The 24,530-nt window shown below is 42.4% G+C and overlaps 1 protein-coding gene across 2 annotated transcripts in view; it reads right to left on the bottom strand.

Moving 5' to 3' along the window:
• Positions 1 to 1,675: 1,675 nt before the first annotated feature.
• Ccdc81 (coiled-coil domain containing 81) overlaps positions 1,676 to 24,530 on the bottom strand; it is a 38,661-nt gene continuing 15,806 nt past the window's right edge. For both annotated transcript variants that reach the window (XM_052177617.1, XM_052177625.1), the window contains 10 exons: positions 24,243 to 24,364; positions 23,196 to 23,319; positions 19,973 to 20,063; positions 19,437 to 19,583; positions 17,727 to 17,831; positions 14,088 to 14,260; positions 12,451 to 12,529; positions 12,038 to 12,258; positions 6,187 to 6,312; positions 1,676 to 2,136 (listed from right to left, as the gene is read on the bottom strand). In XM_052177617.1, the coding sequence (XP_052033577.1) occupies positions 1,995 to 2,136; positions 6,187 to 6,312; positions 12,038 to 12,258; positions 12,451 to 12,529; positions 14,088 to 14,260; positions 17,727 to 17,831; positions 19,437 to 19,583; positions 19,973 to 20,063; positions 23,196 to 23,319; positions 24,243 to 24,364 (1,330 nt within the window). In that variant the 3' untranslated portion in view covers positions 1,676 to 1,994. The remainder of the gene's footprint in view (positions 2,137 to 6,186; positions 6,313 to 12,037; positions 12,259 to 12,450; positions 12,530 to 14,087; positions 14,261 to 17,726; positions 17,832 to 19,436; positions 19,584 to 19,972; positions 20,064 to 23,195; positions 23,320 to 24,242; positions 24,365 to 24,530) is intronic.

The following is a 24,530-nucleotide window of genomic DNA, read 5'->3' as shown; positions in this document are numbered from 1 at the left end:
TGGATACAGAAAATGTGGTATAATTACACAATGGAATACTACTCAGCAATGAAAAACAATGAATTCATGAAATTCTTAGGCAAATGGTTGGAACTGGAAAATAACATTCTAAGTGAGGTAACCCAAGCACAAAAGAATACACATGGAATGCAATCACTGATAAGTGGATATTAATTAGCCCAGAAGCTCTGAATTCTCAAGACACAATTAGCATATCAAATGATTCCCAAGAAGGAGGAAAGATAGGACCCTGATTCTGAAAGGACTTGATCCAGCATTGTAGGTGAGTACCAGAACAGAGAAAAAGGAGAGGGGTGATTGGGAAATGGACAGAGGAAAGAGGGCGTATGAGACCGATGGGGAGGGGGGAACCAGGAAAGGGGAAAGCATTCAGAATGTAAACAAAGAATATAGAAAATAAAAAAATATAATGTTTTTTATAAAACATTATAAAAAAGAAGAAAAGAAAAAAGTCTTGATTCACCAAGAAACTTAGCCTGATGGCTAGCTTCCATAGTCCCAGAAGGTGCTGTGCATTCGCTGGGGAAGAACACTACGAACTCTGTATGCTAAGTACCTGCCAGCCTGGACAGACGGGTCCACTGGTGCAATAGTAGAAATGCTGTCACTAGGGGTAATCAGCTGCTGGTTTGATGGGGTTGGAGTCGATTACAATCTGGAGGGAATTGGTACCTGGTGGTCAAAAGCACCTATGGGTCCTACTGGGGGAATTTACTATTCTTTGACTAAATGGTAATGCTATCTATGTTTGTACCCATATAGATGTGTGCTTTCAGAAACTAGGAGCAGAGAGGTTTGTTGGGGTTTTGTTGTTGTTGTTGTTGGGGTTTTTTTGTTTTTGTTTTTGTTTTTTGTTTTTTTGTTTTTGTTTTTGTTTTTGTTTTTTTGCTTTTGGTTTGGCTTTTTTCCAGGGGGTAGTGGATAACGCAGAGTAAGCCGATCTATCGAAGTCCCAGGTCTAAGTCTCTGTAAGTGCTCAGATGTGGGTGAGTGAGTCGTCTGTATCGAGCTTCCTCTATTCAAGACTCAGGCAATGCTGCTGAAGAGGAGGTAGAAGGAACGTAAGGGATGGCGGACAGGGAGGAGACCTGTGAAATGCTGACCTCGGGACATAGCTGCTGCACACATCAACTCTCAGAAGCTGTGTTTAGCTGCCCAAGACCTACATAAGATCAAGGAGTCAAAATCCTAGTGGCTCTTGTAAGGGAGGAGGGAGGAGGGAGGAGTTCCGGAGGCGCCACCCTGGAGTAGGAAGCTATTAGCGGTTGATGGTCACTGAGGGAGGGAGGGAGAGTCATTCTCCCTTGGGGATGTGCCCATGCGCCAATGGATAGTTCCACATCCAAGCACATATGGACAGCATTAATTGGACTCAAGGGGTTATTAATTGTTAAATAATTAACAAAAAAAAAAAAAAGAAGACATAAGGTTGGAAGGGATGTTAGGTAGTATGGCCTAGACAGAGTTAGAGAATGGTAGTGAAAGATGGACCTGATCAAAATACATTGTATAAATACATGAAACTCTCAAAGAATACATAAAAACTCATTTTAAAAGTTGGGGAGAAAAACAAAGTTGGGGGGAGATAAAATGTACCATTATAAATCACCATGCATAGCCAGCATTTAGAAAATATTTATTATAATGTATTCATTATAGATGGGAAAATATTAAGTTTCTAAAAGAAAGCTGGGTCAGCACTCCCCTCTGCATTCGGCAAGAAGTTGGGTCCCATTCGCAGCCCCAGTAGCAATGGGGTCCAGGCTAAGATTTATTCCAACACCTTTACTGCTGCCGGGGCAAAGTTCAGGGGTGAGAGGAAGGCGGGACACGCAGGAAATATTTAGTCGTCATGAATTCAAGAAAGGGTTAGAAAGTACTCTTTTTTTCCTCTGAGGTACAAATATACACACGCTAAATATTCAACTACTCCAAATAAATGTTCCTCGGGAAACGGGTTCAAACGTAGAGCTCTACACGAGCAAGCGTGAGCCCTGCAGGAACTTATTCAGGGGCCACACGTTGCTCTCGCCCGAGTTGGAGGTGCGCCTCTGGCACTGCCTGCAGCGCCGATACTTCTCACACTGGTCCAAGAGAAACAGCTTGTCCGAAGCCCTGGGGAGAGGAAAGCAAAAGCTGATGTCACCAGGTGTTCCCCAAGTCCTGGGACCGCGAGGCAGAGAGATGATGTTTGCTTTCAGGGCTCTTCCAGTCCACCTGAAGCTCCAGCCCGCCACCTGCTGCGCACCCCATATTCGGGCATCTACTGTCTCCTTCCACTAAAGCAAAGGCTGTGTGCTACTACCTTCCCGAAAATGTGGCCCTTCCTTAAGTCCCACCCTAACAATGAACACATAAGTTCCAAAGTTATCTTAGATGATGATCTGAGATGGCCTCAAAGCATGCGTGTTTTGCCACATTCGCCAGGGCTTCCTCTCACTCCCTGGGGACCTTGTTTGAGAAAGGATGACACCATTAATCTGCTGGTCAACAGGTAATACCCAGTACCTGCAAAAAACTAAGGAATAGACTTGTAAAGACAAATCCTAGGAAGCCAGAGCTTCTGAAGAGTTAGGCACAGGAGAGAGAGAGCAGAGACAACGGAAAACAAACAGGAAGTGGAAATGAGGGCCAGCAGTGACTGGTTTTCCACTTTGAAAGTCTTGGTTTGGCAAGTCAGTCCCGTGTGGCTCTCGTGACCCACCAACATTTCTGCAAGGACAGAATTCTGTAAAAATCACAAGCCTGGGTCATTATCCCAAGCCCTACCCGAGCTACCACAAGAAGTCAGATCCTGACTATGAGGGGTTAGAGGAAGACTGTCAAAAAATATTTGCCATACACAAATGAAGACCTGAGAGCTTGATCCTCAGAATCCGTGTCCCAGCCAGTCCTGCTTAAGTGACGAGCTTCAGACCAAAAGGAAACTTTGTCCCAAAAAAGCAAGATGAATGGTCCCACTTAAGGTTGACCCATGGCCTCCACAGACAACGCACACAATGGTGCATGCATACATCCCCAAGCAAAGTAGGGAGGACCAGAAATGGGACAGAGCTGGCACACGCTGACTGTACAAACATCCATCTAGCTTTTGGTTTTGCTTGATTTCCTTTTTTGTTGTTGTTGCTGTTGTTGTTTGTTTGTTGTTTTTTTTTCAAAATAAACAATTTATACTTTTTTTTTCTATATTCTTTGATTTCCTTTTTACACCAACTCTTCCTTCTTCCTAACTGCTGCCTGCTTGAGTCCCGCCCACCAGAGCGCGGCCTGGGCAGCACTTCTGCTGTGCTTGGCTCCTGGAGCACATTTGGTAACTTGAGCTGACAACTATTTCCTGTACTCCTTTATCTGTTACCATCATGTTGGCCAGGGATTCTTACTAAATCCAAATAAAACTGTGCTGACTCCCTGCTTCTCACTGCTTTCCCACAAGGCTGAAAAGATAAATCACTTGATCTCTCCAACTCCCACTCTCTCTCTTCTCTACATCAAACAGCCCCAGTTCTCCTGAGCACCTGATTATCATCGGGTCCCTTATACTTCCTTGATACAAATGAGCTCTAGCACCAGGTATCACATGAGAAGTTCCTTCCAAGAAACTCATTAAAAAATGAGTGGCAGATGAAGAGCCACGATTAAAAATAATAATGATGATGCAGGAGAGATGACTCGGTTATTAAGAGCACTGGCTGGTCCTCTAGAGCACCCAGGTTTGAGTCCCAGCACCATGTGGTGCCTCAAAACAATATGTGACTTCAGATCCAAGAGATCCTACAGCCTTCTTCTGACCTCCTAGGGCACCAGGAACACAAGTATATATATATATATATATATATATATATATATATATATATATATATATATATATATATATATATATATATATATATAATGTATAATATATAATGTATTACATATAATATGTTACATAATATATAATATAAATGTTAGATAATACATAATAATATTATATATTACATATATTATGCAATGTATATTATACATAAAATAAATATATCCTTTCTTATTAAGTCTGAGCTGGAGAGATGGCTCAGCAGTTAAGAGTGATTGGTACTCTTCCAGAGGACCTGAGTTTGGTTTCTAGAATCAAAAGTGGTTCACAGTTGCTTGTAACTCCAACTCCAGAGGATCTGACATCTTCTTCTGCCCTTCTCAGATACACACACACACACACACACACACATACACACACACACAAGTAAAAAATGAAATCTAAAACAGTAGTTGAAAAGTAGCCACTTAAACTATTTTTATTATGTTTGGTTCTGATAATCTGATATTGTAGGTTGGATCTATTTTGTTGGAAATCTTTTTTTTTCATTTTATAAAATCTTACCATAAATTTCTAAAGGATTTCTATTATTTCCAAAATATATATTTCCCCATCTTTTCAGGGGTTTGTTTTGTTTTGTTTTGTTTTTTGTTTGTTTGTTTTTAATTTTTACCTCTAAACTCCTGGGCTAGCTTGGTCTGACAATTATTTACTTTCACAGTTTACAAATTAAAAACTGTGACTAGCATTAGCAGCCTTTCCAAAGTTAATGTTAATCATTTGAACTGTAAGTACACAGCTGGAGAGGGGCGTGGCTACCCCATCCCACCCCACCCCACCCCCATGTGTGGCTCATTTTTCCCCTCAGTCTTTCCTTGACTCTGCTCTTTTTATTCGGTATATTTTTTATTTACATTTCAAATGATTTCCCCTTTCCTGGCTCCCCACTCCCCGAAAGTCCCATAAGCCTTCTTCCCTCCCCCTGTTGTCCCATCCACCCCTTCCCACTTCCCTGTTCTGGTATTGCCCTACACCGCTGTACTGAGCCTTTCCAGAACCAGGGGCCACTCCTCCATTATTCTTGGACATCATTTGATATGTGGATTATTTGACTCTGCTCTTAAAACCTCTACATAAAGCCGGGCAGTGGTGGTGCACATCTGTAATACCACCACTTGGAAGGCAGAGGCAGGTGGATTTCTGAGTTCGAGGCCAGCCTGGTCTACAGAGTGAGTTCCAGGACAGCCAGGGCTATACAGAGAAACCCTGTCCCGAAAAAACCAAATCCAAAAAACAAAAACAAACAAACAAAAAACAACCCCCCCTCAAAAAAAAAACACTTCTACATAGGCCGGGCAGTGGTGGCACACACCTGCAATCCCAGAACCTGAGAGGCAGAGGCAGGTGGATTTATGAGTTCAAGGCCAGCACTCATCTACACTGGTCTACAGCACTGGTCTACAGAGTGAGTTCCAGGACAGTCAGGGCTACACAGAGAAACCCTGTCTCGAAAAAGAAAAAACAAAAATAAATAAATAAATAAATAAATAAATAAATAAATAAATAAATAAAATATAAATAAATAAATATAAATACATAAATACATAAAACCTGTACATAAAGGCCAGGCATGGTGATGCACACCTTACGTCCCAGCACTCAGGAGGCAGAGGCAGATGGATCTCTGTGAGCGTGAGGCAAGTCTGGTCTACAGAGCAAGTTCCAGTCCCGCTAGGACCACACAGCAATACCCCGTCTCAACAATACCCCGTCTCAAAGCAAACAACAATAATAAACTCCATAAGGCTTGGAAGTGCTCGGAGCAGAAACTCACCCTGTTTCAAAGTAGTTTTATCCAAAGAGAATTGAAGCCCTCCACAAAGTGAAGTCACCAAAGCAAAAGCAAAGATCAGGGCGTGGTCAGTAAAAACTTAACACACAACACACTGCTGCCCATCCTTTTGCCAATAAAAAACATTTTGAATCAATTGAGGCAGCATTTCTTACTAAGCACATTTGTTCTCCCCACAAAATTCTGTAGAGAGCCACCCTAACCAACTGGAGTCCACGACTGAATCCTCTGCCATTCTAGAGTTACTCAAATAAGTTCTCATGCTATGGGTGGAGATCCCTTTGAGCAGTCATATATTAAATCTCTTACTTATCACATTCATTCATTCACAAGAGTAGCAAAATCACAGTTATGAAGTGGCAACAAGATAATTTTATGATTGGGGGGTCACCACAACATAAGGAACTGTATTGAAGAGTCAGTTCAGAACTGACGGAGAACCCCTGAGTTTGAGGAACACGGAGCTGACTTACAAGGAAGTTTCCTGCAAGCAAAGCCATCTGGTCTCCGTAGGTCTTACCGCTCAAAGGCCTTTTCCTCCATGTCCCGCTGCTTCTTCATGACCAGGCTCCTGTCCCAGTCCTCTTGCAAGCACTGGTTGAGTCTGTTCACTCGGTCCATCTCAGCAGCTCTGTCTGCCAAGTGCCTGGAGAGAAAAGGACAGCCTGACTCCATTCACAATGCTGGGAAGGGCCTGTGCTGACCTTGGGAGCCCTGATTCTTTTATGTTAAATTAGACAGAAAGCGTTCTGGTCTTGTTTGTAGGTCTTTGAAATATGCAGAAGACAGATGCTGTAAAAGCACAGTGAAACTGCCATCGGCCGGTTCTCGGCTCTTTCATCTTCTGTCCTGGTTTAAATTAGCAGGATTTAACTTCTATTCCAATTAACAGGGTCAGCTTCCAAAGCCATCAATGTCCTTTAACTCATCTGAAGACTCATCCTGAATGGATTTTTCTATTCTGTAAGTTTCTTCCCAGCCCCTTAGCTGTTAGTAATCAGCCTACCAGTAGCTACAGGCATTTGATTCTATTGGGTTTTTTTTTTCTCTTTTGGTCTCTGTGTGTAGTTCAGAGTAGCCTTAAACTCTAGATCTTCCTGCCTCAGTTCCCAGAGTGCCAAAATTACCAAAGTGCACTGTCACGCTAGGATGCTTCAGTCATTTTATGAACCAAAGTAGAAAGCCATACATGAAAGTGCAGAAAATAAAAATGGTAAAGAAGTGACTTGTAGTCAAGAGAAAGGGAAGAGACTATCCAGCACTGAGGGACCAAAAAACGGGGAAGACGGGCAGGCTTGACAAAGGGCGTGTCTCCAGCTGAGACCGCAGTTCAATGCCTGGCTCTGGGTGATGGTGCCTGCCCCTCAACGCTCTCCACACACCCTGTCATGACTGTTGCATATCATCTCAAGTCTGCTTCAATTATTTACAGGAATTTATTTTTGCCAAAGTGAAACTTTCACCATTGGTTCTCATTAAAGTCTTCCGGGAGCTTCATTAAATGCGACCACTGACTCAGATTACTCTGGCAGGCTTTGTGTGAAAGGGACAACCACCACTAGGTGTCAGAGCCCTCTGACAAAAATCAGTAAGCACTGTCTCCAACTGGGTCACTTTTTCTTAAAACCACCTTTCATCCAACAAACACGAAGCTAATTGCTATTGTGTGGCTATCATGAAGATTAAATGATAAAACCATTCTCATCACAGATTGTCAATCTTTGACACATAGCTACTTTTCTCATAAACTTCTTCCCATATGTTTTAATGACCAGGGTGGGGGGACCAGGACTACAGTTACACCCAACAGCATAATGGCTCTCAAAGTCACCACTGACAGAAACAAGCCAGGTGAGTATACATGCTTGATATATGTGTGATTCCACTTATACAAATCCCAAAGAAATGCAAACAAAAATAAATAAATAGCCTAGAATGGCAGAAAGCAGCTCAGGGTTACTTAAGGATGAGTTGTTTTATTTTGTTTTGTTTTGGGGTTTTTTTTGGGGGGGGGGGTTAAGAAGCCATGCAGCATTTTTTTTAAGAATTGTTTTATTTATTATGTATACAGCATTCTGCTTGAACATATGCCTGCAAGACAGAGTCAGAAGAGGGCACCATACCTCATTACAGATGGTTATGAGCCCCCATGTGGTTGCTGGGAATTAAACTCAGGACCTCTGAAAGAACAGCCAGGGCTCTTAACCTCTGAGCCATCTCTCCAACCCCTGGAATGAGTTCTTGATGAAGCAGAGTTGGAAAAAGTTACAAGCGGGCAAAAGGAAACCCTATGGGTAATACAGTTACAAAGACCAAGTGCTGTGTTCATAGGTGAATGCATACCTAAGCCAAACCCCATCAACATGTGTTCATATACAGTACGTTATCTGCTGATTACAACTCCACAGTTATTTTTTTTAAGAATTTTTTTTAAAAATCATTAGGAAATCTCTCAGGCTCAGCTATGTTCTAACAGTCTTCTGAGCTGTAACTGTCTCCTCCTACCATCGAAATGCCTGAAAAGCCTATTAGAGTTGGTAGGTTACAACTGTTGACTCTAAGCAGCAAATCTGGTGATTTCTAAACCACAGAATCTGTTGAAAACAATGCAAGCTTAGGTTAAATAAATAAATAAATAAATAAATAAATAAATAAATAAATAAATAAATACCAGAGTAAATTTCATGCACTCACAGAATCGCAGCAGATGTTAAGGACTTGGGAAAGCCTCCCAGCACCAGCATGGCAGTTACCACTGCCCCAGAGAGCACAGCAATGTCTTTACCATGTAGCACTTTGTGGCCCTCTACTCAGTAACCACATCGCCACTTCTCCACCTTGCACAGATATAGCAGCTACTATAGCCTTTTCTGCAGCTAGCTCTTTGCTTAATTTAATAAAGATTTCAGCACTGTCTACTCTAGATAAAATACTTAAGATCACTTGTTTTTATATACTAAAATCAGTAGACACCTGGGGAGTCAGTCCAAAGGAGAGCACCTATTGAAGGGCCAGCAGGACGGACGCCTTAGTTGGGTTTCCATTGGTGTGATGAAACAAGACCAAAAAGCAAGTTGTGGAGGAAAGAGTTTAGTTTGGCTTACACTTCCACATCACTGTTTATCACTGAAGAAGTCAGGACAGAAACCCAAACAAGGGAAGAACGCAGAGGCAGGAGCTGGCGCAGAGACCATGGAGGGTGCTGCTCACTGGCTTTCTCCTCATGGATTCCTCAGCCTATTGTCTTATAGAACCCATGACCACCAGCTCAGGGATGGCACCATCCGCAATGGCCTGGTCTCTCCCCATCAATCACGAACTACAAAAATGCTCTACCGACTTGCCTACAGCCTGATCCTGTCAAGGCGCTTTCTTAATTGAGGTTCCTTTCTCTCAGATGACTTTAGCTGGTGTCAAGTTGACATAAAACCATCCAGCACAATGGTTCAGCAGATAAAGGTTCTTTGTTGCCAAACCTGATGTCCTGAGTTTGATATCTGGCAGGAGAGAACTCACTCTTATAAATTGCCCTCTGACAGTCACATGCACACTCTGGTGTGCATACACACATACACAAACATACACATACATACATACACACATACATACATACATATATACACATACATATATACATTACATACATACATACATACATATACACACATACATATATACATACATACATACATACAAATAACAGAAAAATATTTAAAAGAGTACCCACTTAAGCTGCTGTAATGTAGAATTACATATCAATTTATAGTTCTACAGAAGACCAGCACACATACATACATATAAAAGTAACTGGGCACCAGATGTAAATGTGCTTTTATTTGTCAGATGTAATTGTCTTGAGGCATTCTGCTGAATGAGTTGATCCTTTCTATTCCTTCTGAACTCTGGCTGGCTGGTTCAACTCAGCTGTTCTGGCCCAAACTCCTGTCCAAGCTGACTGATTCAATCTCACTTCTCTCCACTTGTAACTGAACGGCTTCATACTAACTTTAGAAATATGCTCTAATCTTCTGGCTCCTTCTGTATTCACCTGCAACCTGCCTCTGTAAATTTGTCTGGTAAAACTGTTCTCTCTCTCTCTCTCTCTCTCTCTCTCTCTCTCTCTCTCCTCTCTCTCTCTCTCTCTCTCTCTCTCTCTCTCTCTCTCTCTCTCTCTCTCTCTCTCTCCCTCCCTCCTTCCCTCCTTCCCTCTCTCCCTCCCTCCCCCTCTCTCCTCTCTTAAGTCACCTCTCTTCCTATGCTGTTCTCATGAGAGCTGAACATATCCTTCTCTCACTCATTTTGTCAAATTTTTCTCAGATTTATCACTTTGTCTGCCCTTCAATTAGATGTCACTTTCAAACATGGCTGCTTCCATCTATAAACTAACCTTGCTTTCACTGCTTGGATTAAAGGTGTGTATTAAGGACATTTCTGCATTCCAGCCAAATCACATAGACCTAGAAAGTCTTTGGATGTGATCCCTTACCAGAGGAGCTGTGTTGCTGGATGAAAATTCCTCTACACACACAATACAAACACATACACACATGCACACCACATACACATGAACATACACTACATCATGCACATACACACACCACACAAACACAAACATGTACACAGCACATACTACACACCACACACACACATGTACATACACCATACCAAATACACACATCACCCACAAGCATATACCATACACACAAACACACACACGCACACACACACACACATACACACACATTTCCTAGCTTTGTATAGCAGTAGCTTCCCTTATTGACACTGGGACAAGCACTATGCTAAGCTTTTTGCAGGAAATATTTAACTCTGGACCATCAGGACATAGATACATATATTAGCCCTAGAACTAAAAAGAAAACCAGTGCCATCAAAAGTGTGTAGCTTGCTCTTTATCACACAATTAATACAGTGACAAAAACATGCCAATAGACCAGGATGCATTTGCGAAGGAGTGTCTAGACACCCAAATGAGAAGCTGAAGCCAGAGTTCAAAGAAGGGTCACAGCAACCTATGTAGGCAGGCGTACCTGCCTGGCTTAGGACAACAGTGCCTATGACTGGATATAAAATATGTCAAGATTTTAGAAATTTCATACATATCAATCAAGGCAAGGCCTTTGTCCTTGTGTGGATTAGACATGACTCCTTGTTTTATAAGGCAGACTATGATTCTAACAGGGAATAAACTTCAGTTTGACTACCCCACACCCTCCCTGCCAACAGTCAAACCCGCTCTTCTCATTGTGCTATCCCCAGCCTGCCACTTAACTCATGTCTACCCAAGCTGGCACAGAAGGTCACAGACCCTCCCCTGTCCTATTTGAGCTATTTCTAATATTTATAAAAAATTAATAATATGACTTTTGTAAGTATACTATCTTCTAAAAAGAAGTGGATTCCTTAGCCAAAAGCCTTTTTGGAACTCCTGAGAACATCAATAACTCTGGCTAATCAAAGATATAAGAATTGATGAACATTTAGAAAGAAAAAAACCAGTTGTTTCCTATGACAAACTGGGGGGAGGTGAGAATTAGGAAGTGGATGATGGAAAGCTAGGGAGGAAACAAGAAGATGCTGGGAGACTGAAAGCCAGTGGGACCTTTAAAATTTCTCATCAGTTAGGTGACCAACAGGACACTCTAAGAAACAGATTTGTCTGACGCTTGAGCTTAGAGATCCGGGCCTTTGTCCATCGTACAACTCCATGATGGGAGAAGGGTGTACCAGGAACTGAAGAAGGACCCATCTACTTGAATGTGACAGCATATTTTGGCTCATTTAGTACATCCAATGAGTAATTATATAACAATTCTCTTAAGACGTTATGCTGTTGATAAGCCTGCTAGCACACACATTTAGTCCCAGCACTAAGGAGGCAGAGGCAAGTAGATATGAGTTCAAGGTCAGCCTGGTCTATAAAGCAAGTTCCAAGACAGTCACATTACACAGAGAAACCTTGTCTCAAAAACTGGAAGAAGAAGAAGAAAGAGGAGGAAGAGGAGGAGGAGGAGGAAGAAAGGGGGGAAGTTGCTGTTGTCCTACTGTGATATAAGGGGAAATGTGGAATTGGAACTTAAAAGGTGGAGATCAATAGAGGGATATTTTTTCTTCTTCTTAGTATTATTATTTTCATTGGATGAATTATAAGAATAAAAAGAGTAAGATGTGTAACGAATTTAGAAAAGCATAACTCCTGGATATGTTAGCTACTTTTGTTCTCTGCTGTTGTTACAAAGAAAGAAAGCTGGGAGAGATGAAGGGATTGGGGAGGGGAGAAGGAAAGGAGTGGGAAGGGAGTGGGAGGGGAGAGGGAGGGGAGTGGGGGAGGGACAGACCCAGGCTCTCCTTACTCTCGCTGCGTCCTCTGGAGCATCTGCAGATCGCGCCTCTGGTCCACCAGCTGGTTCAGGATGGTGCTCCTCTTGTGGCTGGCGGCTGCCTCCATCTGATGCTTCATGCAGCTCTGCTCTCTCTTTCGCTTTTCAGACTCCTTTTCTCCCTCGTTCTTACCAAAGATGGGCTCAGCAGAGTCGGGCTCAAACATGGGCAGCTGGGAGGGTTTGTTCTTTACCTGAAATGAGCAGCACATAATGGACAGTTCTACAACTCAGTAAAATAGCAACCCCAAGGTTTATGAGAACGAACAAGGGCCTCCGAACCGACCAAACATGGTACCCATGCGTGTTTACAGCATCACACGCTTGCTAATAGAATAGCGTTGACGTCATACGTAATCTTAAAATAGTGACCACTAGCTCCCTACCTGTGCGTCCAAAGCTCTCTTGTAGTGCTGTGTTTCTTCCATCTTCTCTTTTAGATACTGAGCTCTTTGTGCAGCAAGTCTGGTGATTAAAAAGCAGAGAAGGCGAGAGCGCCATTTTACACAGTCTGAATACAGTACAGCAACACAAGCTGGCATCATCAAAGCATGCTCAGTATTAACAGGACTATGCACATAGTCCATAAAAATCCATCTTTCATTCTGAGAGCTCTAATTATAAGTAAGAAGTGATTCAAGTCCATAGGCTCTCGGACACTGTGCTTCACAAAGGGCAGGCAGGACAAGTACAACATGATGACGGGTCACATCGCCCAGACGGGAGGAATATGGTAGATACCCTCCTGACCCCACACATACTCACAAATCCTTAAAATCTAGACAAGAAGGAGCATGTCTATATTTTCTGTAAGCATATTCAATATATAATTCTTCTTTGAGAAAAGTAATCTACCCAATTAGAACTTACGGTCATCATATAAAACTTACCAAAGACCTGGAGGATCCGTAAAATTGGAATTAATAGAGCAAACACATTTTAGATTTGTTTTTTTCGAGACAGGGTTTCTCTGTGTAGCCCAGGCTGACCTCGAACTCAGAAATCCACCTGCCTCTGCCTCCCAGAGTGCTGGGATTACAGGCATGCGCCACCACTGCCTGGCGAGCAAACACATTTTAAACCAGTATTTCCTTTTGGGCACAGAAACCAACTTATTGTTTATTGTAGCACATGCTACACAATTATTGTCCTGGCTTCAGCAGCAAAAGTAGGAGTCTCCTAAGGTAGATATGAATGTCACCGCCCTGGCACTACCCTCAGTCAACATTAGACAACAACCTAAGCAATCAGAGTCTCCTTCCTGAAAATTCAGAATTGAGGCTAATATTCGCCAAGTTCAGGGTGGAATCAAAGTGATGCCAACTAGCCGGGCAGTGGTGGTGCACGCCTGTAATCCCAGTACTCTGGGAGGCAGAGGCAGGAGGATTTCTGAGTCTGAGACCAGCCTGGTCTACAGGGTGAGTTTTAGGACAGCCAGGGCTATACAGAGAAACCCTGTCTTGAAAAAACCAAATCCTAAAAGTAATGCCAACTAAGAAACTTACCATAAGCAAAAGGAAAATCACTCCACACTACTTTTCCATCCCTGTTTCTAGGGCCACCTGTATCCTCCATATATATGGAGGGATACACACATACACACACATATATATATATACACACATATATATATGTATATATATATATATCCCTAGTTTTATGGAACGTGCTACAGGCTTATTATAAGACCCAAGTTTTGCCATGGGGTCTCTTGAGCATCTCACAGTTGGCAGTGAAACCTGCTCAAAATGCATTCCTTCCTTGTATCTACCAGTGCTGGCAGTCACAAACAGTACAAGATGCTGTTCTGTAATCACAGCCCTTTTAGATTGCCAGTCGTTGCTATAACTATAGTAATGATGGCTTTCTCTGTTTAACGCAGTTGCACTGTGGTACTGGCTGTTATTTGGGATGGTTTATTCAATTGGAGGTACTAATGACATTTTGAGTGCTTATTCAGTCCCACATAAAAATTAGCTTCACACAAAGCATTCATCTTTCCAGGCTCATGGGAGGGACTCACTCCTCTGTGAGCTGCACTTGCTCCAAGCGGTCCATCAACTCTCTGTTTTGTCTTTGCTTGATTTCCTTCTCCCGTTTGCTTTCCATTTGTTTCAGGAGACTTTGGGAATATTCCTCCTGCTTAAAAGCATTAATCTCAGGACTAAGAGGTCGTTTATCAAAGAGGAAGGATTTCTGAAATGAAGCACAAACAGTTCTCTTATGGCCATGTGCCAGAAAGTAAAGTGAGCGATGCAACTAACATCCAAGTATTTCTTGATGTCTAACCCTTGTCCCAAAATATAATCCAGCTAGTGTTTAGATAACCCATAGACTTATAACATGCGCATGCTCCGTGATAAAGCTGAGATAAGGCAAGACGAGCCCAGGCACTTTCTGAGCTAGCCATTACAGCATCCATTTGGAAGGAAGAGGGAATTCCGCATACAGAAGCATGGACACTGACGTGCAGAAGTGGAAAGAGATTTCTGAAATATACTGTGAGCCTAGACGTTCTAGAACTGCTGATCTGTGGTCAAGGGGCCTTGCTCTCGTCGGGCTCCGTTCTGCCTTAGGAAACAGTGATAGTGTCGTCTGGCAATTTAGGTTTATAATAAGTGCCGTGAAGCCCTAATCGTATCAAGAATCTGAGGACGGGGTGAAATCGCCTGACATTTTTCCATGGAGAGGGGTGATTGCCCTACTGCAAATACCAAGGGGTCCTCTGGTGAGACTGAAGACGAGAGACACAGAGACACGAGAGACGCAGAGACGCAGAGACACAGAGCTAAGCACCATAAACAGGAAGCAGAAGTGAGTGAGCTCGGAGAGATGGGGGAGGGGCAGCCACACAGGGTCTGGCGGGGCAAAGAAATTTGCTTATATCAAAAATCTATAACAATTTGGATTTCATTTTGATTCAATTGGACACCATTAGAGGAATTAAACAGAAGAGTAATACACTAAGTTTTGGGGGGTTTTGTTTGCTTGTTTGTTTGTTTTGGGGGGTTGGGGTTTTTGGGAGGGGGGTTTGGTTTGTTTTTTTTGTTTGTTTGTTTTTTGTTTTTTTAGTTTTTTTGGAGACAGGGTTTCTCTGTGTAGCCCTGGCTGTCCTGGAACTCACTCTGTAGACCAAGCTGGCCTCGAACTCAGAAATCCACCTGCCTCTGCCTCCCAGAGTGCTGGGATTACAGGCATGCGCCATCACCGCCCGGCACTTTAAGAATTTTTAAAGATCATTTGTCTTTTGTGTGAAGAACTGGCTGTAGGGAAATAGCAATTTAAAAAGCCGGACAGAAGTTTACCTGTAATGTGTCCTGGGGAAAGATGGTAATATTGATAATAAAAAGATTGGGACAAATCTTGGCAATACTTGGGAGATGAATGCAACTGGACTTGTAGATAATTGCACTTGAGGGAGAGAGAAAAGCCAGAAACCAATCACTCCTAAGTAAAGCGTTTTTACAACTTGCAGCCTGCAGAGAAGCTTGACTCTGTGACACTGGCATAGTCCAAATGGAGGAGCTAGAGAAAGGACCCAAGGAGCTGAAGAGGTTTGCAACCCCATAGAGAAAAAACAATATGTACCAACCAGTACCCGCAGAGCTCCCAGGGACTAAACCAGCGACCAAAGAGTACACATGGAGGGACCCATGGCTCCAGCTACAATGGATGGCCTTTCCAGACTTCCAAGAGAGGAGAGGCCGTTGATCCTGTGAAGTATCCTGACCAGGTCAGGAAAGTGGAAGGGGGGGTTGTTAAGCAAGGGAAGGGGGGATAGGATAGCGGGTTTTCAGAGGGGTAACAAGAAAAGGGGATAACATTTGAAATGTAAATAAAGCAAATATCGAATATAAAAAGTAAATTTAAAAAAAGAACAAAAAGAAAAGACAGTGACGTCCAGATTAGGATAGAGTCAGGACTTCTATCTTAGTATTTCTACAAAGAGGCACAAATTAAAGCCATAACTGCAATCTACAGCTTCTACTGTAGGAAGGTGGAAATCAGGTCTAAATGCCAAGAGCCCAGTGCTTTCTTCCTCCCCCTCCCCCCCCCCCCGATGATTTTGCCTGGAAATCTCTTCCTTGCCTGTTTTCTTCTTTGCCTAGCTCCTCCCATGCAGGAAACCGTCCTAGATCCCTAATCTGGATTAAGTGATCTCCTTGCTCACATGGTGCTCTCGTCAAAGACCTCCATGGCTGCGATACTACACTGGGCTCCTTGAGGGTCTGTCTCCGCACAGCTGAGACCCCATTAGAATAAGGAATTTGTTCCGCTAGATGCCAGCAGAATGGCCAGTCCAGGGGGGCTCAATGCGTCCTAATGATGAACAGAGTGCGTTTCTAATATATCTTTGTGGAGACTATCAGATTGTCGATATCAACGCATCAATAGTGGTATAAGACTAGATTCAGGCAGAAACAGAGGCAGACTCGATCGCTGAGGATGTGCAGGGAGCAGGTGGCTTGCCCCCCATCTAGAGTGGGTCTTCTCAAGCCTTCATTCACTCAGATCCCCTGGAGATCTCACTCCTGTTCACATCCACATGGCGGAAGTCCCGGGCGAGCCCCTGAAAGTTCCCATTGCTAGCCAGTTCACGGATGATGTCAGTGCTGCTACTTTCTCTCTAGATCCTAGGGCTGGGGGCTGGAGAGATGGCTCAGTGGTTAAGAATACTGACTGTTCTTCCGAAGGTTGTGAGTTCAAATCTCAGCAACCACATGATGGCTCACTGAAAACAGCTACAGAGAGCAAGCAGGACTGGAGAAAAAGTGTCTAAAGTGTACTTACATATAATAAATAAATAAATAAATAAATCCTTAGATCCTAGGGCTGAGGGTTAGGATCCTACCCCTCATCTGTGCCAGGGGCTGATTGGCAAAGAATGTAATTAACAAGAGGTGTAGCCATTAATAGAAATCAGACTGTGACTGTGGATGTTGTGAAAGCAGACCCTCAACACCGACACAGGCCACTTTCCTACCTAGATACTTGAAAGATTTATTTATTCGTTTATTATAACACTCCACAAGAGGGCATCAGATCTCATTACAGATGGTTGTGAGCCACAATGTGGCTGCTGGGATTTGAACTAAGGACCTCTGGAAGAGCAGTCCATGCTCTTAACCACTGAGCCCTCTCTCCAGCTCCCCTACTTGGGTATTTTTAAATGGCACAAACCGCAGCACAGGATTTTGACCTCAAAGTCTTGCAGGGGAACAGGATTAGCAATAGAATTTTTTATGTCATTAAAACAAATACAACCTTAATGAAATTCAAAGAAATGGCTGTTGCCTTAATATTACCCCAACACATCAGAACTCTGGGAGCAAAAGAACACGGCAGAGAGTCCCATGGCCCAGCTTCTGAAGAGGAAAATGGCAACCAGCCAGAGACAGAAAGATTCCCCAAGAGAAGTTGCAGAAACTTTTGAGAGTTCTGTAAAGTTGCTCCATTCCACATAGAAAGGCACATACAAAAATAACATTTTTTTAAAAAATTAGAGATAAAGATCCAATTGTCTAAGAAAAAGGCATTACTTACACGATAAAAACTTTGGAACAATTTGGAACTTAGGAAACAATTTGGCAGAAAATGAACAAAATCTCTTTTTTTTTTTAGTTTTGCTTATATGCAATCAATAGACATTTTAGAGACTCACATAAAATTCGGGTTTCTCGTTCTTGTGATTCCTGATAGCTTCAGCAACGCCGAGGTTATAGGCAGCATTCTTCTGGTTCTGCTCTCTGGCGGCCATGCTTTTCATCTATTGCAAAATAGGGTTGTTTGTGACTTAATCACAAAATATGATCTCCAGAACACTTCATTCTGCGAAGTATTAGTGGCACAAACCTTTAATCCCAGAACTTGAGAGGCAGAGACAGGCAGATCTTTGTGAGTTTGAGGCCAGCCTGGTCAACAAAACAAACTCCAGAATAGCCAGGACTACGTAGTGAAACCCTATCACAAAATAATTTCATTCTATATTAATTCTGTAACACTGATATGTTCCATTCTTTCCATTCTATGTCATATATTTCAAATGACACAGAAACCTGTTTGTACTCAATGGTACTTATTGATGTCTTACAAGACTTACAGACATGAGGTAAGTGAGGTGGGGTTTTTTGTTTTGTTTTGTTTTGTTTTGTTTTTTTATTCCCCATTCTTGGATTCTAGACACCATCACTATACGACACTAAAAAGGAACAGAAGACTTTTATCACAAATGCAGAACACACTAGCAGCAGCATTATAGAGACCACAGACATAAATAAGAGACCATAGATAAAGTATTAAGGTGTCATTCTATATCCCCTCCCTTTTGAGATAGGTCATGACTTTAAAAGGTATAAGGTTTGACCAGATTTATATTTTATCAGAAATCAAAAACAGGGGGCTGGAGAGATGGCTCAGTGACTAAGAACACAGACTGCTCTTCTGAAGGTCCTGAGTTTAAATCCCAGCAACCACATGTTGGCTCACAACTATTCGTAATGAGATCTGATGCCCTCTTCTAGGGTGTCTGAAGATAACTACAGTATACTTACATACAATAAGTAAACCTTTAAAAAAAAAAGAAATCAAAAACAGCAATATAAGTCCATCATGTTCACTTTTATTTTCGAGACAAAGTATTACTATGCATGCAGCTCTGGCTAGCCTGGAACTCATTATGTAGACCAAACTAGCCTCCAATGCACAAAAGTCTGTCTGCCTCATAAGACTAAAGGCATGCACAGCCATGCCTGGCTCATTTTCAGCTACAAAACTCAGCCCTGTGGGTTGAGGGGGAAAACCCATAATGTATGTCAATATTCAAATACAGAAATATTCACCAGTGAAGATCTGGACACCACCCATCATAGCTGGGGGGTTCTATTGCTGTGATAAAAGACTAAGGCCAACTTGGGAGGAAATCCATGTGGTTCAACTCTGAAGTCATACTCCATCACCAAGGGAAGTCAGGGCAGAAACCGAAGGCACGGAGGAACTGAAGCAGGGACCATGGACTTGGCTTGCTCACCATGGCTTGCCTGGTCTGCCTCATGCAACTCAGACCTGCCAGCCTAGGGGTGGTACCAACTATCAGTCTTCTGGACCTCCTCACATCAATGGCTAGTCATGCAGTGTAGACTTGCCTGCAGGCAAATCATGTAGGGGCCTTTTCTCAATTGAAAATGGTGCTTCCCAAATGACTCTTGGATCAATTTGACATAATACCAACCAACCACACTACCTAAGTTTTAGCCCAGCAGCATTCAAATTATGTGTTAGAGTACAAACGTGTGCAGAATAGATTTAGTTGAATCTAAAAATGCTGTTCTGTTTACCCATGTCAAACCGTCTCCAGCTGGAGTGTTAGGCTAACCTGGTTTTTGAAGAAAGCCTCCTGGTCTTTCAGAATTTGGTACTGCTGCATGAGTCGCTCATCCTCCATTTCTCTCCTCCTCCTCTCATCTCCATAGTACAACGGGAAGTTTCGCTGTGCTCGTTGCAAACACACATAGCACATTTCCTACAGTTCCAAATTGCAGGACAAATTAATTTGTATATTTTCTCTTTTTTACTCATTTACCCTATTTCCTTCACAAGCTCCCCCAAAGACTGAATTTGTCAAGAAGCATGTTTTATAAAAGAATATATTGGTGAATTATAGTATCTAGTATGAAATTAGCAAAAGGAGATTTACAGTGTAAATCTGAGAGTTCATGAACTCTCAGAGGAGCTAAAAATTAGAAGGGATTTCTAGTCCCTTTCTTTTAAGTAGATCTTGAATACAGGCAAATCTCAGTCCAGACAATGGAGTATGACCATATTAAGAAGGAGTGATTCCCAGAATTCTCTTGGAGAGACAGAGTCAGAGGAGGAGCCTTGGTGGGCTTTACCCAGTTGAAGGCACTGTACCTGTCCTGCCTTATTGTGATCCTGGCAAGCTGGGGCAGGAGATGTTTTAGGCTTCTCATTGTCATTTCTCTGACAACCTGGAGATGACAAACTTCAAAGACAATGGAACACAAATTAATGTTTAATACAATCTGGCCTCTAGAACAATGGTCACTTTAAGGATTCTTTTAATTATGACCATGTATGTGCCTGTGTGGAGGTGTGTATACAGGAGTGCCTACAAACGCCAGAATTGGATGTTGGATCTGCTGGAATTGAAGTTACAGGCCATTGTGTGCCATTTGATATGAATGTTAGGAACCAAACTTAGGACCTCTGGAAGAACAGTAAGTGTTCTTAACCAAGGACTTATGCCCAGCCCCAGGCTAGTGACAATCTTAGAGACAAGTGTAAACATAAGATAAAGAAAAAAGGCCTAGTGGCTCCTTAGGCAGAGGCAGATCTATAGAGATAGATCTCTGTGAGTTTAAGGCCAGCCAGAGCAGGACAGCCAGAATTATATAATAGAGAGACCTTGTCATCTTAAAAAAGATACAGAAAAAGCATCTCAGTGGATCATTTCAGAATAGGCGCATGCATCTAAGTAAGAATCTGTACTTCATTCAAAGTTGGGTTTGAATTCATTTTGTAGCTTGCAAGGTAAGTGATGTTAAGAAGCGATGTCATCTTGGAAATCCTTGGTTACAACTGCTGTGAAATGGGGATAAATTCATTCGTTGCACAAAAATGTAATGCCCGTTTGCTATGTGATTCTTCTAGATGGAGAGAATGCAATGAAAACAAGCCCAGACACACACACAATTCCCTCTCCTCGAGGACTTGAACACTGATGGGGATAGCCAGCCAGTAATTATGTGAATATACTCCATGATGATAAGAAGAGGTTGTGCACTGAAGGGAGTGGTAAATCACAAATCAAATTCCCAGGAACGTTCCTACCAAGAAGGAAACATTGGCATAAATGCCAGAAGGAAGAGAGAGGAACAATGTGGACTCCCAACAGGAAAGGCATCTCAGGAGAGCAGGTGGGAGCAAAGTCCTGGAGGTGGGAACGTTCTTGCATCTGTGTTGCTGGAATGAGACAAGTAAAGGACGAGAAGCGTGGGAGGAGTCAAGTCAGAGACCAGGCAGGACCCATGCTAATGGGAGGAGAGCTGTATCTCTTGCAGAAGAGTGGGGGATCCTTGAGGGTGTAAGCAGTAGGTGCCGGCATCCATCTTACCCAGGATTATTTTGGCTGCAGCACTTAGGAAAAATGGGTACTGTGCAGGTTAAATAACAACAGTATCTAGGTTAAGAGGCAAACCTCTAGGCAGGTTTGGGAGAGCATTTCTAGAGTGGTTTAACCTACGTGGTAAGACCCACCCTGATCGTAGAGACACCATTCTATGGTCAGGATGAAGGAAAATAACAAAGCAAGCTGAGCGTCCACATCCATTTCTCTCTGCTTTCTGACCGGTGCAGCTGCTCAAAGCTCCCGTGCCATGATGGGCCCACCCTTGAATTGTGACCCACAATAAGACCCATCTTTCTTAAGCTGCCTTCATCAGATATTTAACTACAGCAACAAGAAAAGTAATATAGAAATAATGGCGAAGAATGGTAGAACAGAGATCATTCTAATAACTCAGAAGAAAGACACTGGAGTGGACCAGGGTGATAGCAGCAGAGGTCATGAGAAGCGGCTATGTTGTGGATGTGTCGTCTTGAGGTGCTGAAGGTGCAGATGGCTGGATTTTCTGATAGGATATGGAACTCTGGCTTCCTCTCTATATACAGAGTGCTTTTTCCCACAAGCCTAATCCCCTCCTCATACTCTGTTTCTCTTATGTCACACAGGCTCCAGCCCCTTGTCAGAAACCAAGAACTGAGGTCACACAAGATGTAGGAATGATTTCCAGTATTACTCAGGAAATGGCTTTAAATATTATAAATATTTAAGTTGTGGCTGTACAACTTGAATGTTATGCTAACAATGTAACAGAGGAAAACACATACTTCTACCCAAACTCTCAAAACAATATTGCCAAGCATTTTAAGCATGTGAGAACCAAGAGAATCTCCGCCAGCATCCCAACAAGTGAGGTAATTCAGTACCAAGGAAATGAAGGCAATGGTGCAAGAGATAAACCTACTATTAAGCCAGAACTCTCAGAGAGAGAGGGTGGGCATGGATAAACTGGAAAAGCATGGGAAGTAAAAGAGGGACCAAAGGGCCAACAGCAGCATGAGAACTGACTCCTCAAAGTGGTCTTCAAATTAAAACAAGCAGAAAAGAGACAAGGAAAATGCAGAGTATAAATAAAATATAGGATATATAAAACACAACCTATACTTATATTTAAAATAAAACTGAGAATCCACAGCACAAAGGTAAAAAAAAAAAAGGACATGTATTTTAAAATCTCTATTTAAAAATAGAGAAACAGAAACCAGATTCAGAAGCTCCAATGTCTGTTTCATAGGAGCCAAACTATGAAACAATGGAAATGGGAAAGAACAATATTCTAGAAAACAATGGCTAAGGATTTTTCCAGAAAGTCACAACTCCTGTGAGGAGTGAGAAATCCAAACACTAAGAAAGGAAACTCTGTAAAGCCACCAGAGAGAACAGCTTAGGCATGTCTGTCTTTGGAACACCGAACAGAGAAAGTAAAGACGCCTCATTAAAATGTTGAACAAGAGTTAACTATGAACCAAGAATCAACAACATGATCCTAATCCACTTACACAGTCAAAGACTCACCCTACCTGACAGAGAGAGACCTTGCCCAGAGAATCATTATAGAAGACGTTAGAGAGGCAGCAAAAAGCAGCTAAGTCAGAAACACAGGAGAATAAAGAAGGAATAGTGTCCGGCCCATGTGACAAACTTACGTTCCATTTAACATCAATATAAAACTGTCATATGACACTTAAGCATCCAGAAATCAACAATGCCTGTAGAGTTGGGAAGTCATTTCTGAAAGCCATGAGGTAAGCCGGGTGCTCCCTGTGCTAGCATTTATCTCCCCTCACCCACAATGTATCATCCATCACGTGTGTCTGGATCTTCCTTTAGATTATCAGCCCTGGGCACCACTATAATCCCCATCACCTCCCACACAGAATGTTCTCAATGAAGATTCGTAAAGGAACGGAAGAATCATTAAGATGCCCTGTGTCATGGAAGACTTCAAAATTATACTTAGTAAGATGCAAGAGATAAAAGTCAATGAATTACTTTTCAGAGCCTGTGATCTTCCCACCATTCCCACTTCGTTCAAACTTGTCCAGCAAGCTGACACTTGTCACTTTAGCAGGAGAGATAGATTGCCTATCACGGTGTTTCTTGGGTGACGAGATATCTAAAATAAATAAGAAACACAAGTAAGTGACATTCTATTCAATTCTCAAACTGCTAAATAGATAGCTAAACTCACACATAAATTCTGATGGTTTTTACCAAGGAATAGTTTCACGTAAGATGTGCTCTTTTATTTAAACATCTCTTGCCCTATTAAGACAGAATGTCCAGGCAGTGGTGGTACACGCCTTTAATCCCAGCACCTGGGAGGCAGAGGCTGGTGGATTTCTGAGTTGAAGGCCAGCCTGGTCTACAGAGTGAGTTCCAGGACAGCGAGGGCTACACAGAGAAACCCTGTCTCCAAAAAAAAAAAAAAAAAAAAAAAAAAAAAAAAAGTGTAAGAGGCTGAGAGGCTGAGAGTCACAGGGTTAAAGCAAGGTTCAGAGTTCCAGGAATAAAAGGTGTTTGTAAGAAATAATATTATTATCATTAATGATTATTGATGAATCTAAAAGTTGTGGTTTGAATGTACAATGTTCCCCCGTAGACTCATGCATGTGAATACTTAGTCCCTAGAGGGTGATCCTGTTTGAGAAGGTTAAGAAGGAGCCTTTAAGAAGATAGGACATTGCTGGGGGTTGTGTGGGGGGAGAATCACTGACGGCGAGCCTTGAGGTTTTAGAGGTGGGCTCTACTTCTTGATCACTCTCTGCTTCCTGGCTCCAGATACAGCGAGACCCACTGGCCTCCTGTCCTGTCATGCCTAAGCCCTGGAACCCAAACATAAGCCAGAGTAAACCTGTCCTTCCTTAAGCTGCTTTGTGTCAGATATGTTTTCATAACAACCAGGAAGGTAACTAATGCATTAACCTTTTTTACTTTGATAGTTATTTACTTACATTTACATATAATTTCCTAAGCAATAAGTTACCTAGTGCATAAGAGTCAAGAATAACAGGCTGTACCAGCAAACCGTTGGCCTACCTCTGGCTCCTTCTTCTTTGTCTGACTGGTCTTTCAACTTGATCTTCCTTGGTCTGCTCTCTCCACCTTCCTCTCCAAAGACCTCCATGGGTGGTTTGTTCTCCGTCTCTTTGTGCTCAATCCTAAGAATGATCAAGATGTTTGTCCTCTGTCCCGGTCCTGAACCCATGACTGTGTGAACTCTCAATTCTGGGAAGTAACCCTCCACCTCTCTGATTTCACAACAAGCGTACTTCCTTCAAGGGGGTGAAATATTCACCTTGCTAAATATGTAGCATGAACTCTGAG

This window comes from Apodemus sylvaticus, chromosome 1, assembly GCF_947179515.1.
Source record: "Apodemus sylvaticus chromosome 1, mApoSyl1.1, whole genome shotgun sequence".
Lineage (NCBI taxonomy): Eukaryota > Metazoa > Chordata > Mammalia > Rodentia > Muridae > Apodemus > Apodemus sylvaticus.
Note: the sequence above shows the minus strand (reverse complement) of the source record. Positions and strands in the feature narration are given on the sequence as shown.